This window comes from Petaurus breviceps, unplaced genomic scaffold (assembly GCF_028583685.1).
Source record: "Petaurus breviceps papuanus isolate PSGF00001 unplaced genomic scaffold, PetGlider_PUasm1.0 91133, whole genome shotgun sequence".
Classification (NCBI taxonomy): Eukaryota; Metazoa; Chordata; class Mammalia; order Diprotodontia; family Petauridae; genus Petaurus; species Petaurus breviceps.
The window spans coordinates 101,006,260-101,019,076 of record NW_027187419.1 but is presented as its reverse complement, the minus strand read 5'-3'; the positions used below and the strand labels follow the sequence as shown (position 1 = coordinate 101,019,076).

Sequence of the window (12,817 nt, the reverse complement as noted above, 5' to 3'; positions counted from 1 at the left end):
TCTCTCTCTCTCTCTCTCTCTCTCTCTCTCTCTCTCCCTCTCTCTCTGTGTCTCTCTGTCTCTCTCTCTCTTTCTCTCTCCCTCACACACACACACACAGCCAAGAGAATTCAAATTTTTTCACTCGAAGCAATCAAACGCTGGGAGGATGAATGGAAATTGTGTTCGCTTATTTTTTCATTTTCTTTTCTTTCTCTCTTTTAAATAGCACTGAGTATGTGAAAAAACGCAAATCATTCGGACCCAACCTCTCCACATCACCAAAGTATAAAAGTTATTGTAAAAGTTAAAAATCACATCCTCATTTTTTTCCTTTTTCGATTAAAGTAAACGGTGCTTTCAAACAGTGCACTTTGCAAGCCAAATATATTCGCCGAGTGTCTAGCACTCAGATAGTGGTAGTTTAAATCAATTTGTCAATAAATAAAATCCCTTCCCCTCCCTTTCCTCCCATCCCACCCCAGCAAACTACATATATGGATAGGCAGGGCACAGGAGAATGTCCAAAAACATTTTTCCCAAACTATTACAAGGAGGGGAAAATTGAGGGGAAAGGGGCACTCCCCTTTCGTGCTCTCATTGCTATCAAAGAGGCTGTAAAGGTGGGGAGAACAAATGAAATGACCTATATTTGATCAGGGCACAGAGACAGAGAGAAAGAAGACGAGGAGACAGACAGGACAGAAAAGAGAGTGTTTCTACAAACATTGTTTTGTTTTCTGATCGCCCCACAAAGCTGAGGGTCGAATTGTCTCCCTGCTCCCAGGCTGTCCTCCGGGTGATCTAACAGAGCTCAGAGGCAGCTTTCTCAGCTGTCAGCACATGGGAAACAACCCCGAATCACATCTGCGCTCGTTTGTGGCATGCCAGAATTTGGAGCGTCATCCAACCGAAGGCTCTCCCCGGTCTGAAGAGGTCCAGTGCACTCTGTGGTCTGTCTGGAGACTGGTGCTTAGCAATGGTGATTGGCGGCGGCGGTGGTTTGCATCCTTTGTTTATGTTTTCCCTTCCTTGGCTCTCTCCCTTCTTCTCCTCTGGACCCATAGTGCGTGTCAACCGGGGGTGGGCTGGACTGGACTGGGCTGGGGAGACTAGTGGGGACCCTGGTACTGGGTGAGGAGAGGCGGCAGGAAGGAATCTGGGTTGGTTTGTTTTTGTAAATCACATGAGCTGAGGTTGCTGCATAGCTTCTTGATGGGCTGAGGGGTACCACGACGTGTAGCTCGGGATGTAGGTGCCCGCGTTGCCAGTAGAGCTCTTACTGGAGGAGCTGCTGGTGTTCCAGCCGGGGGGGACTGGAGGTGAACTGGCGGACAGAGCCCGGCCGTTCGCCAGGGCGCTGCTCTCAAGAGCAGCCCCTCCCTGCTTCATCAGTTTCTTGAATTTGGACCGCTTGTTCTGGAACCAGATTTTAACCTGCAAAACCAAACACCACAGACGTGACTTGGGGCGGGAGTGTGGGTGGAATTGTGCTTAAGGGAGAAGATTTATGACTGGGGAGAATCGGGAGAAAGGATAGAGGGAAAGGGGAGGGAGGAATATATAGAGAAAAGCCCGGTCTTTCCTGCAAAGTCTAGGATAGTGACAGCCCAGAAGGCAGCGGCGCTTCTACAGACAGAATGGAAGGAGATTCCCCGAACCTAATTCCTTTGCATTAACTTTTAGTGATGAAGCCAATCAGCAGCCCGTGGGTTTAAGCAGCGGAAAAGAGGAAGAACAGAACGCGGGGGCGCGGCTGGGAATCCCAGCTACTACCGAGAGCGGACAATTTTTAAGGGAGAGAGAACAATTTCTAAAAGAGCAAGGATGGCGTGTGCGTGTGTTGGGGGGGGGGGGGTGTTGTTGAAGAAGGTCGGAGGGGGAGGGAGAAGGAGAAATCGAAAAAAAGAAAGAATAAAAAACAGTTTTCTGCCTGAGCCAGAGACAAGAATTAACCTTACAGGCTTTTCCATTATTTGTCGACTACCAGATACTGAGAACCCATGAACAGCCTTCCAATTCCAATTAAAGCAATAATTTAGAAAATAAAAAATAAAAACAAAAAGTGTGGAAACTCCAGAAACTGTTTTAGGAAATTTATTTCAAGTCCACGGCGTTCTCTTCTCACTGCTTTCTTTGCCCTAGGGTGAGTTGGCTGAGAAGATGGTGTTACGTTTGACATTTCTCTGGGCTCAAACCAATCATTGCTTTTGTGTTTGTTTGCTTCCCCCCCCCCCCCACTCCGCTCCAAATACCGGCCCGGGACATTCAAAACCAAGAATATTCCCAAATGACAGAGCTGCTGGGAGAAAGAATGCTTGTTTCTCTTAGAGAAAATCTAAAATGTGGCTAAACAAAGTTATGCTGTTCCCCCGTTAGGATCTGTTAAAGGAGATTGTACCCTCCGGGCGGGGAGGAAAGTTCCCCCACTTCCACCAACAAAGTGGGAGAGAAGGCGGAGGAGGAGGACTAGGAAGAAAAGAAGGGTGGCAGCGCCGTGGTGCCAAAAGGCTGAGTGATTAGCAACGCACTTCAAAGCCATAGAAGGGATTAGAACCCGTCTCGTCTCTATTGTTCCAGTTGTTCGGGCACGTGCGGCCCCAGAGCCCCCAAAACAAAACCCAGCGAGGAAATCCTACTGCTTCAATGATCAGAGTGCCCGGGAACCAAAGTACGGCAGCGGATCACTGGTAAAGGGGGAGCGAGGGCAGTCAGAAAGAGAGAGATTATATATATATGACATTGTATATGTTCTATTCTATGTATGTGTGTACACGGTAGAGGGGGAAAAAAACAAAGCAAAGAGAGATGAAAAGAGGTCTGTGTGAGTGGTAGGAGAGGAAGAGTCTCTCTTGTACCTGTGTCTGCGTGAGTCCCAGTGAAGCTGCGAGCTCCGCTCTTTCCGGCAGAGCTAGGTACTGAGTTTGCTGGAACCTCCTGTTCAAAGCCTGCAACTGCAAACTGGAATAAATAGTCCTGGGTTTGCGAATTTTTTTCCCCTTCCCATTGAAACGAACTTCCCCTCCTTCTACCACGGTGCTTTTCTCCGAATCTGCTCCTGAAATAACAGCAAAGAAGAGGGGCAATCATTAATAGTAATAATGATGGTGGTGGTGGTGGTGATAATCGAAACGATAATTAATAACAAGCAGAGAAGAGCAGCAGCAGCAACAAGGTTGGGGGGGAAGTGGAGCAAGTGGGAAAGAGGTGGGGAAAAAAGGGAAAAAATAAGAGATCAAGTCCCTCTAACAAAGGCTAGGGGGATATTTCAGAAGCTTGGGCTTCTTCTCAGGGAAAGTTTGCTATTTTTACAGACTGCAGTTTAGGTTTAATTACCCTTAATTGCATACATTGTTTATAGCGCTACGCAATAAATAATTACCAAGACTAATACGTGCACATCTGGGTTTCTATTTTCCAGAGGGGCATTGTGTGCTCAGCACACGGAGCCGCCCAGAGACACAACCAATTCGGGAGGACGAACGCTGGATTTATTCTTTTCTTGATGGTTATGAGTTTTAAATTTTTTCTTTGATAGGATGTGGATGCATAGACTGATACCCGAAACCTCTCTTGCTCTCTCCCGCCCTCCCCCCTCCCTTTCCCTCTCCCTCTCTCTGCTCTCTCTTTCCTCACACCTCCTCCCCTCCCCTTCCTCCCTGTGGAAAGCCAAGTGCACATACCTGTCTCCTCTAACCGGGTCTGAGTCAGGCTGGAGCTGTTGGGATAGGATTGCACTGAACTGATGTAGGGATTAGACGAGTGGCTGCTGACGGAGTTGACATAGGGGTAGCCCAGCGGTCTGGAGAAGGATGAGGCCGAGCTGTAGGAGCTGTCGGGCTGCGAGTGGCCAGCAGAATGTAAACAGTGCATGGAATAGTGTCCGTGGGACATGGGAGAAGGAGACATTTGCTGGCTGGGCGGCCCAAACTCCATAAAGACAGCCTTGCCCGACACGGGGCTGTTGAGGCTTTCTGGCATAGTAGTCATGGTCATTTCTTCTCGCTGGGTCTGGGTGTGGGTCTCTCTCCTCTGCTTTCCTTTTTGGGGTCTCTGTGTTTCTCAGGACAGGAAGGAACCCAATTTAAGCGGAACAGGGATTTTCACTTTCCATTCATAAGAAAATGGAGTTTGTCTCTTTGAAAAGTCTAAGCATGATGCTGCCGAGCTCCCCAAACTCGCCTCAAAGCTTTGACTCAGCCAAGGTCATGAATATTCATGAGCTGGCGGATCTGATTGGTCCGCCGTCTTGCATAATCGCCTGGGATTGGTCCGAGGTGCTTTGGCTCGGCTGGACTAGAGGGAGCGAGGCAAGCAGGACTTGGGAGAGATGCGTCCCCGAGCCCCTGCGAGTGAACATCTGCAATAGAGCAACACGACAGGGCTCACAATGCGGCGGCGGCAGGCGCCAGAGCGGAGAGAGTTTACAAGCCCTCCAACGCTCCCCCCCTAACTTCTTTACCCCCTCTTTTCCTTCTCCCTCCTCCCTCAAAGCTCCTTCTTTTCTAGAAGCCAACCAACAGCTACCCCCCCACCCCCGCTCAGCCAACCCACCCCCCTCACTGGGGGACCTCGGGTGCTACAGCTTGCAGCAGCCGCCTCCACCTCCTCTGGTCCTCTGGGCCCCGAGACTAAAGTGGGGAGGGGGAGCAGGATGGGGGGGGCCTGCAGTCTCCTGACTGGCTTCACCAATACCCCAATTCGCGCTTCCCCTGGACCGCGGCATTTTAGGCGCCACTACGCATAGACATCCCTGCGACTAAGTGCGGAGCAGAGTCTGAGGGGAAAGCGCCTCCTTCCACTCTAATCACGCTTACTTCTTTCTCCAGTCTCTTTTTGCCCCCTTCTAATGCATCTATATCTTTCCGGTTTTCCACTCTTTCTCCCCTCCCCATGGGGTTCACCTTCCCCTTTTCTTGGTGACCCTCCCCCCCAACTTCCCCTCCCTTCCTAACACACACACGCACACACACAATTGCTCACTCCACTGGCGCTCCGCTGCTCACCAGGGACAGCTCGCATCTCTCCAGCCTCGGCTCCTCGGGTGCGCTGAGGCTGTGGCTGATCTGATTAGAATGCCGCTCGCTCCCTGTGAGCGAAGTGGACCCCACGTTTCTCCTCCCAGGAAAAGAAGCTGCACCTCCTTTCCCCTCCCCACCCAAACACATACACACTCTTCACCCTCCTTCCTTTCCTTCCCCTTACCTCGGTCCACCGCCTCATTCCTCCTCCCCTTCCCACCTCACTCCCCTTCCCCTGTATGCTTGGTGGCTAAGGGCTAGTTTTCAGCGCACCAGGGGAGCAGAGAGAAATCAGAACATGGGCAGAATCAGCAGGGGCCAGAGCAAGTTGAATGGTCGCTGGAGGGTGGGATTTCTTCGACTCCCTAAGGAGGCCTTGTTAAAGTAAAGGGTGTTACCTGTGCGAAGGGGGAGCACTCTCCCACACGCAGAAACTAGGAGAAAATCTGTATCCGTCGGCACACGTCCATGTGCGGACGCATGTCTCCATCTATGCCCAGCTATCTTCCACATGTATAGATAGGGCTTGGCCTCCAAACCCGGTTAGAAACACAAATGAACCGGGGCGGGGGTGGGGGAGAGGTGTAGGAGGGCGTTGGCTAAGACCCTGTGCTGCTGCCCAGAAGGTGGTCCGGACTAAGGGCCCAAGGCGAGGCTGTGAAAATGGAAGTTGGGTGGGCGGGCGAGTGGGTGGCTAGTGAAAGTGAGAAGGCCCTCCTGTCCTGCCCCGAAGTCTAAGACACAGACAGTAACTAGCACCTTTCCCCTGCAGAAAAACACACGCCACACGCCACACACACACACACACACACACACACACACACACACACACAAAACAACTGGCGCGGAGTCGCAGGCATGCTGACAGCGTTGGGCTGCAGGATCCCAATCCCGCCAGCCCCACGGTGAATCCCAAATTACTTTGTTAGATAATTAGAAAGTGTTGATAATTATTTCTTTCATAATTTAGTGGTGTGACGGTAACAGGGAAATGATCTTGTGAAAGTTCACACGTGCAGATGTATTAGTTACTGATTCATTTGATTAAATGCTAGTCTCAAGTGCTCTGATCCACAGCTGAAGGCGGCCCCATTAGCATAACACTGATGTTTAATTTTCATACGCATAATTAGCCATATATTTAACACTAATAGCAACATGCAGCCTTTCAGCGTTAAACAGCCTGGGATTTGATCTGGCCTGAGCTGAACCTTCTCCGTTACACCTTAGCCTGTCTAGGGTGCGCAGTTATCACAGGACCAAATCTATGTAATCAAGCACATTTTGGCAAAGAGAGAACACCAATAAAAATGAACATTCAAAACAAATTACATTGGTGATGTCGTTACAGATATTAGTGGAGGGGGCTTCTCTCTTTTTTAACTTCTGCAGCAGCGGCTGCAGTCGCCGCTGTTGCTGCTGCTGTCGGAATTTTTCTCTCTGGGTTCAGGGCACTAGGCTGGGGGCAGAAATATGTCAGGAAACATGGTTGGAGCAAAAAATAAAAACAAGTTGGGGGGGGAGGAAGAAATCTTCCAAACCAATAATAGGTTTGCCAACGTTAAAAAGATTTTTTTTTTAAATCTCTGAACCACACGGTGATGCTTTGTAGCAACAACCAGCTAATGACTGCAACCTGACAGCCCCCGGAGCCTGTGGGTTCTTCCTGATTTAGTTAGTAGTTATTCTCGTGATTTTAATTGCTCCTTCCTAGAGCTTGTTTCACGCTCGTTTTGGGGTGGGCCCGATAAAAGTTCATATCTCTGGCCCAGCCGCGGATCGGTGGTGGTGGTGGTGCTGACGCGATGGGGGAATGATGCCTGCCATTCCCCCCAGCATGAACTCCGCTCTGGCAATCAGGTCTCCCCTGTGTGCTGCCTTCCTGAGCCGTGGCCATGTAAGTGATCACTCGAGGCGGGTTCGTTTTCGGAAAGAGGCAGGGAATTGGGGGGGGGGGGTGCCGAGCAGGAGGAGATTCGGGATAAGGAAGGGGGTTATTGAGACACTAAGTTGAAAGCATGTCAGTGGACAAACTAAAGTGACTTGTTTAAAGAGAGATTCACTAAGAAAGCTGTCCGAGAGAAGGAACAGATAGGAAGGATAAAGCAAGAACGTGAACCTAACTAGCAAATGCAGGTCAGGGATCTTTTTGATGAAAACAAAGCCAACTCAAAGTCGTTTCAGCTGTTGGCTGATTCCACAAGAAAAAAAAAATCCTAACCAGAAATATTTAGATTGGTTTTATACTGTAATGCTGAATTTTCGACATACGGTGGGAGTACTTATGTATGAATGTGCTTATCTGGAGTACCGGTGCATTTATTTACACCTAGAGAGAGACGTATTCGTGTATAAATCTGAAGAGAGGCAACGGAGAAAAAGATCTGGTACACTGTACAAACTCAGCTTTCTTACCAAGCTATTTTTTTCTTCTGGTTGTCACCAACTTCGCTTGATCTTATCTATCCTCTATAAACCTTAAGAGAACAATCCCTCTCCCCATCCTCTTCCCCATTGAGCGTAACACCTGTTCTAAAATGCCTAGCTTTCCCAGGTCTCTGCATGTCACAACTTTGATAAGACAGACAGTCTCTTTCCTCCAGAGTTTCACAAATACTGAAGCTGAACTTGTTTTGAAATTCACCCAGAAACAGTAAGATAGCCTTACAGAAAAGTTGTGGTTGCGTGTGTGACTGTACCTAGAGGTAAAATGAAAAAAATTCCAAAAGGATTCAAAGTTGATCCTAACAAATATTTACAAATCATCTGGCATGAAGTGGAGTAGGACGGTGAGGGGAAAAAGAAATATTTTTCAAATGGTCATATTAATTTCAACCTGAAAATCCATTCTACTATATATAGTAGGGTTGGGTGATTTTTCATTTGTTTTTGGATTGGGGATTGGGGGAGGGGATGGTCGGACATCTATTTTTAAAAACTTTAGCAATAACCTTTATAATTAGGATTACAAATGTATATCACAAATACAATCACCTTGTTATAATTGCTGCACAAATAGCTCGTTACCACAGCAGTTGGTAGAATCCTGCAGTTCTAATAAAAATGATTCTCAGATAACCCCAGAGTCAAAAGATCCTAAACCAAGAAACCGGACTAATCTCCAGCAATCCGATTATCCTGTGAAGAAAGAGAAACCATTCTTTTGGCAAGCTTCCCCAGCATCGAAATGGCCCTGGTGCTCTGAGGAGACTGCATTGTTCGGTGCCACCCCAGGGGCGTTCTAACGCTTCTCCACTTCCCTCTCTCACAGTTCTGGTTGTCGGAAGCCTGGGTCAGTCTCCTGCAAATTCCTTACTGCACTTTGCTAAACTTCAAATTCCTCGCCTTTTTCTCTTTCCTCTACAGTATACCAACTAAAACTGTGAACAAGGTGCCTCTAAAGAGGCCAGCCTCTTGCCCAAAGAATTAACTAGCATCCATAGTTGCAGAGGCAACCAAACTGTGGTTGCGCCTGGGTTTGAAATGTAGTGGGAAACCATATGTCCAGGTAACAATTCAAATGCCTCCTTGAAAACGGGATGTTTTCCATGGGCAACATACACCATCATTTGTCTCTCATTCCTTTCCTATTCTAATGTGTTCGAGTCTGAATTTGCCAGAAGACAGGATCCTCCACTAATTCCACTTTGCGTGGCTGCAACACCAGTAGTTGTGGCACTCTGGAGGAAAGGGACTGTCCTTTCTATCAAAGTTGTAGCCATTCGACGCAACACACACACACACACAATTTTGCTTATCAAGTTTCTTAGAAACAAGTATCTACATTTCTCTTATTTTAAAAAGGTAACCCTCTTTCCAAAATCGATTGATTCCCAATTGGTGTGCTAAGTTCAAGGCCTTGCAGTCTCAAAAGAAGCCAGGCGAAGTCTGGATAGCTGATTGAGAAGGGGACAAGGAAAGACGTTTGGGTTTGGAGGTTTGGTTTTGTAAGACAATAGGTCTTTAAAAGGATACAGGGTCTGTATAAGGGGAGTATCCCAAGTGAGAGATTAGTCCCTTAAGACAAAGCAAAAGTCAAACCCAATAGCCACCATCCGCCTAATTTCCACACGATCCCCCACCCCCAACCCAGATTTTCAGATACGATCTAGCCCCTCCACCCTTCCAGAAACCCGCTAGCCCCGCCAGTCAAAAGTCATTTCATCACTCAGAAAAGACTGACACAGGAAGGGGTAACCCTTAGTCGGGGGAATGGAGGGTCTAGTTAGTGATTTTACGGACCAAAAATACACATGTACATGTAAAAGGAGGCACTGTACCCTTCCCAAACGCATGTGTTTGGCTTGGACAGCTCGGGATAGGTTTTTTTTTTTTTGGCCAAGTTTTTGTTCCAAGGGACTCCCAAGTCCTATTTGAATTCTGAATTCAAAGCTCTGCCCTTTTAGTCAGGGTGGATTTCGGTTCCAAGGCAGCAGGGGTCTGAGGCTCCTCCAGGCTACTCGGGGTACTCTTTTAGATCCTTCTTTAAGAGGATTGGGGAGAGGCAGGCCAGATAAGTTTCTGCATTTTAGAAGTCCTACTGAAATAGACAATCTCCACAGCCAAGGGTATCGTTTGGAACAAACTCCTCCATTTACCAGGAGTTATTTTTCCTTTCAAAATGTGGCTGACAAAAATAAATAACCCCCCAATGAACCATAACCTAGCTCCGAATAAAGCCGACTGATACACTGGATGGTACTGGCAACAGGAAAAGTGGTACAATTGTCACTTTCTTATGTATAAGTACAAAGGGATTTTTCTTTTTTTAAAGTCTCTTACCAAAGAAAAGCAACTAGAAGTAATTTTTTTTCTTTTGTGTGCACTAAAGTATGTGTTTAGAAAAAAAAAATAGTTCAGACACTTCCACTTTACCCCAAACTATCCGAGAAATATTGTATTGGCACCACGGACAACTGGTGTAAAACACAAAACCTTTTACTCGTGCAGATTCAGTTCGAGGACATGCTGGTTAATTACAAAGCAGAATTATGATCGTTCGGGGAGTCCGCTCCTAATCAGGGATTTGCCAGTTCCCCGTTTCTTTCCAATGGAATTTGAGACTGCAGACAGGAAAGTGTCAGCCCGATTCCTTCTTATCCCGAATTAGGAGGGGGGAAGGCAAGTTCCGTGGAACCTGACTCCCCAAATCTCTGAGGAGCGGTCTTCAAAACTTTCTACTATAATCCCTCACCCAATAATCAAATTAGTTTTCAGAAGACTCTAGGTACCAGGCTGCTCTTTCTCCTGGATCTGCCTTCATCGTGTCTTCTAAAAACTCTCCAAATGGGTTTCTGAACCTTTCTCAAGCTAGCAGACCCTAGAGCATCGCTGTCCCCAAGAACTCCTGGATGCAGCTGTTAAGGTTCTTCAAGCAGTTTGGTCAGGATTTCGGCTCCTCCAGATGTAATTACGATGGTATGTTCAAACTGCGCTGACCTGAAATACACGTTTAACAATTAGTATGTTAACAATTAACTATGTAGATTAGAAGTATTGAGACCTTACCCCAGAATTCTGGCTGAGAGCTGGGGAATTTGAAATAAAACAAAGTAAAAGAATCGAATTAAGCACCTTTTATTATCTGTAGAGACTACAGTCCATTTATCCTCCAGGACTTTAAACTCAGGGGATCCCTCCATGATGATTGGCTCTGTAATGGGAAAAAATATTTACTTCAGTGACCTCATCAGATCCTTGTCAAACACTGTTTGGGCTCATTATCAAAAGATTTATAAAAAGGTTTATCTTCCAAGTACTTCCCCACTGGCTCATGTTGTCATTTTGCAAGGTTTCTTTAATTGAAGTTTTGCTTTCACATTAAACTACCAACTAAACAGTGGGAAGAAGAAACATTAAGGCATTTAAACATGTATGAAGTTACCCATCTCATTTTTTAGAGGGCATTTTAATCAAGCCTTAATTAAGACCCTGTGGATAATCACCACCAAAACGCAGGCCCCTCTTATACACATCAAACAGTTTAAAAATATTTGAATTTTTAAAACATGCTCAAAATGTTCATTAATCAGCAAAATAACAATTTTCTTATTTTCCTCTAATTGCTTTGCCATTAAGTCACACTTAGGGGAAAAAAAACAGTACTTTTCCATAGCTGTGTATGGGTGAGAGATCTGGATGGGAGATCTAGCAGTTATTAAACAAGCAGAACGAAAACTGGCACAGGACGTTTGCAGACCTGGATTAAAAAACAAGAGACCAGACACAAACCATCCAAGTGTTAAGGAAAAATTAGGGTTACAAACACCTCAAACTCATAACACTACACTGAAAAGGTAATTAGATGTCAGACGGCTTCCGTTTCCAAAACGGGCTGGAGAAATGTCTGAATTAGGAAGATGGGTCTCCAGCAATTAGATTTAATAAGATTTACTATGGAAGAGAGTTCTCTCGTTAGGCAGATGAGTGGCTTTGCTCCGGCCCAAGTTAGTTGCCTCAAGGCTCAACAGAGACAGAGCAGACAGACAGACGGACGCTTACACGACAACAGAAAACCCTGGTGGAGCGAGGTCTGGGACTTCGAGTGCGAGGTGGAGACTAACCTATAGTAAATGCCATCCCCTCTTCCATCAGCAAATCACTGTCGTTCGCTACAAAAGAAAAGCATGGGGAGGGGGGAGGGAAGAGTGAGAGAAAGAGAAACATAATTAAGAGTTTGGGTCACTTATTCAAAAAGCTACTGTGCACGTGTGCGGTTTTTTAAGTTTTAATTGAGGAGGGGAATTTAAATTTAAAAGACTGAGAATCTGGTGAAACACAGAAAAAAATTATCCTTCAAAGTAACTCACCTTCCAAGGAGATAGGATATAACTACTAGGCCTAAGGCCCAGACCCACCCCCACCCCAAGACAAATTCACCTGAAGCCTCAGGGTTATAGGAAAGAGAATGGTTTGGCCTAGATAAATGTGAAGACTTCTTGTATTCTGGCCCCAAGTTCACTCCCTCTTTGAAGGCCAGAAAGCCACTGCTGCACTGCAACCTGTGTCTTTGTCCCAATCTCCCACCCAGTCAAAGAAAGCTATAAAGTGACTCTGTGGTGAAAGAAGGGGAGGGAAGAAGACACCTTGACAAAAGTTTGCTCCTGCCAAGGGATGGAGTGGAAGTGGGGAGTCTATCAAGGTTTCTAATATCTCGGGTGGAGAAGAAGGGAATGACCCATGTGGCCATCACCTTGAGAAATGATTTTCAGGCGGGAAGACTGGGTTGGAGAAAGCTATGTAGGCTACTCCCCAGCAGCAGGAGGTGGAGTTGGGGGACACCTAGCCCCTCCGAAGGAACCTCTATAGCCTCTTTGCTACCTACTCCCTTCTACAAGACTGAGACACTGGATATGTTAGTAAGACACTGTTGCAGGGTGCGCTTGAGAAAGAAAGTCAATGCCTGGCAAGTGTGGGTTCTGAACTACTCGGTTACACCAGCACAATTTCTTCCAGATGGTTAATTCCAGTAGATTGATCTGAAAGACTATCTTTAAAAAAATAAATCACAATACAGCACCAGGTACTGCTTCCCTTCCCCCATTACTCTGGCCCTCGATAAGAAGTGGTGATCAGAGAATTTGTGACCAGAGAGCCCACACTGGATGGCTTAAAGGAGGGATGTAGAAATCCGTAAAGTTTAAAAAACTGGGGCAGGGCTACCTTGGTTGCCCACATGTGATATTCCATCCTCTTCCTTGCTCCAAACTCTAGGCAAATCTCAGGACCAGAAGTGAACTCTTCCATAACTACACCCATTTTTACTCACATCCTCCTTTATACCCATCAGTCTTACCCAAAACACTACTTCTTTTCCC

General features: G+C 46.6%; 2 protein-coding genes across 7 annotated transcripts in view; both read right to left on the bottom strand.

Annotated features, from left to right (window-relative positions):
• Positions 1 to 7: 7 nt before the first annotated feature.
• On the bottom strand, positions 8 to 4,334 carry DLX1 (distal-less homeobox 1). The gene is made up of 3 exons (XM_069080820.1): positions 3,663 to 4,334; positions 2,838 to 3,037; positions 8 to 1,416 (listed from the first exon to the last, which is right to left on the bottom strand). The coding sequence occupies exons 1-3, from the start codon at positions 3,973 to 3,975 to the stop codon at positions 1,162 to 1,164; spliced, it is 768 nt and encodes a 255-aa protein (XP_068936921.1). The 5' UTR covers positions 3,976 to 4,334; the 3' UTR covers positions 8 to 1,161.
• A 5,588-nt stretch (positions 4,335 to 9,922) lies between these two features.
• The window catches only part of METAP1D (methionyl aminopeptidase type 1D, mitochondrial), a 101,895-nt gene continuing 99,000 nt past the window's right edge, over positions 9,923 to 12,817 (bottom strand). For 5 of the 6 annotated variants that reach the window (XM_069079950.1, XM_069079953.1, XM_069079947.1 and 2 more), the window contains 3 exons: positions 11,564 to 11,611; positions 10,575 to 10,653; positions 9,923 to 10,439 (listed from right to left, as the gene is read on the bottom strand). In XM_069079950.1, coding sequence (XP_068936051.1) covers positions 10,361 to 10,439; positions 10,575 to 10,653; positions 11,564 to 11,611 — 206 coding nt within the window. In that variant the 3' untranslated portion in view covers positions 9,923 to 10,360. The remainder of the gene's footprint in view (positions 10,440 to 10,574; positions 10,654 to 11,563; positions 11,612 to 12,817) is intronic. The other variant, XM_069079948.1, reaches the window with a different exon arrangement.

Coding starts and splice junctions, on each gene's coding strand:
- DLX1 (XM_069080820.1), bottom strand. CDS start 3,975: ATGACCATGACTACTATGCCAGAAAGCCTCAACAGCCCCGTGTCGGGC. Junction 3,038..3,662: donor GACCCGGTTAGAGGAGACAG/GTATGTGCACTT, acceptor CTGTTATTTCAG/GAGCAGATTCGGAGAAAAGC. Junction 1,417..2,837: donor TGGGACTCACGCAGACACAG/GTACAAGAGAGA, acceptor TTGGTTTTGCAG/GTTAAAATCTGGTTCCAGAA.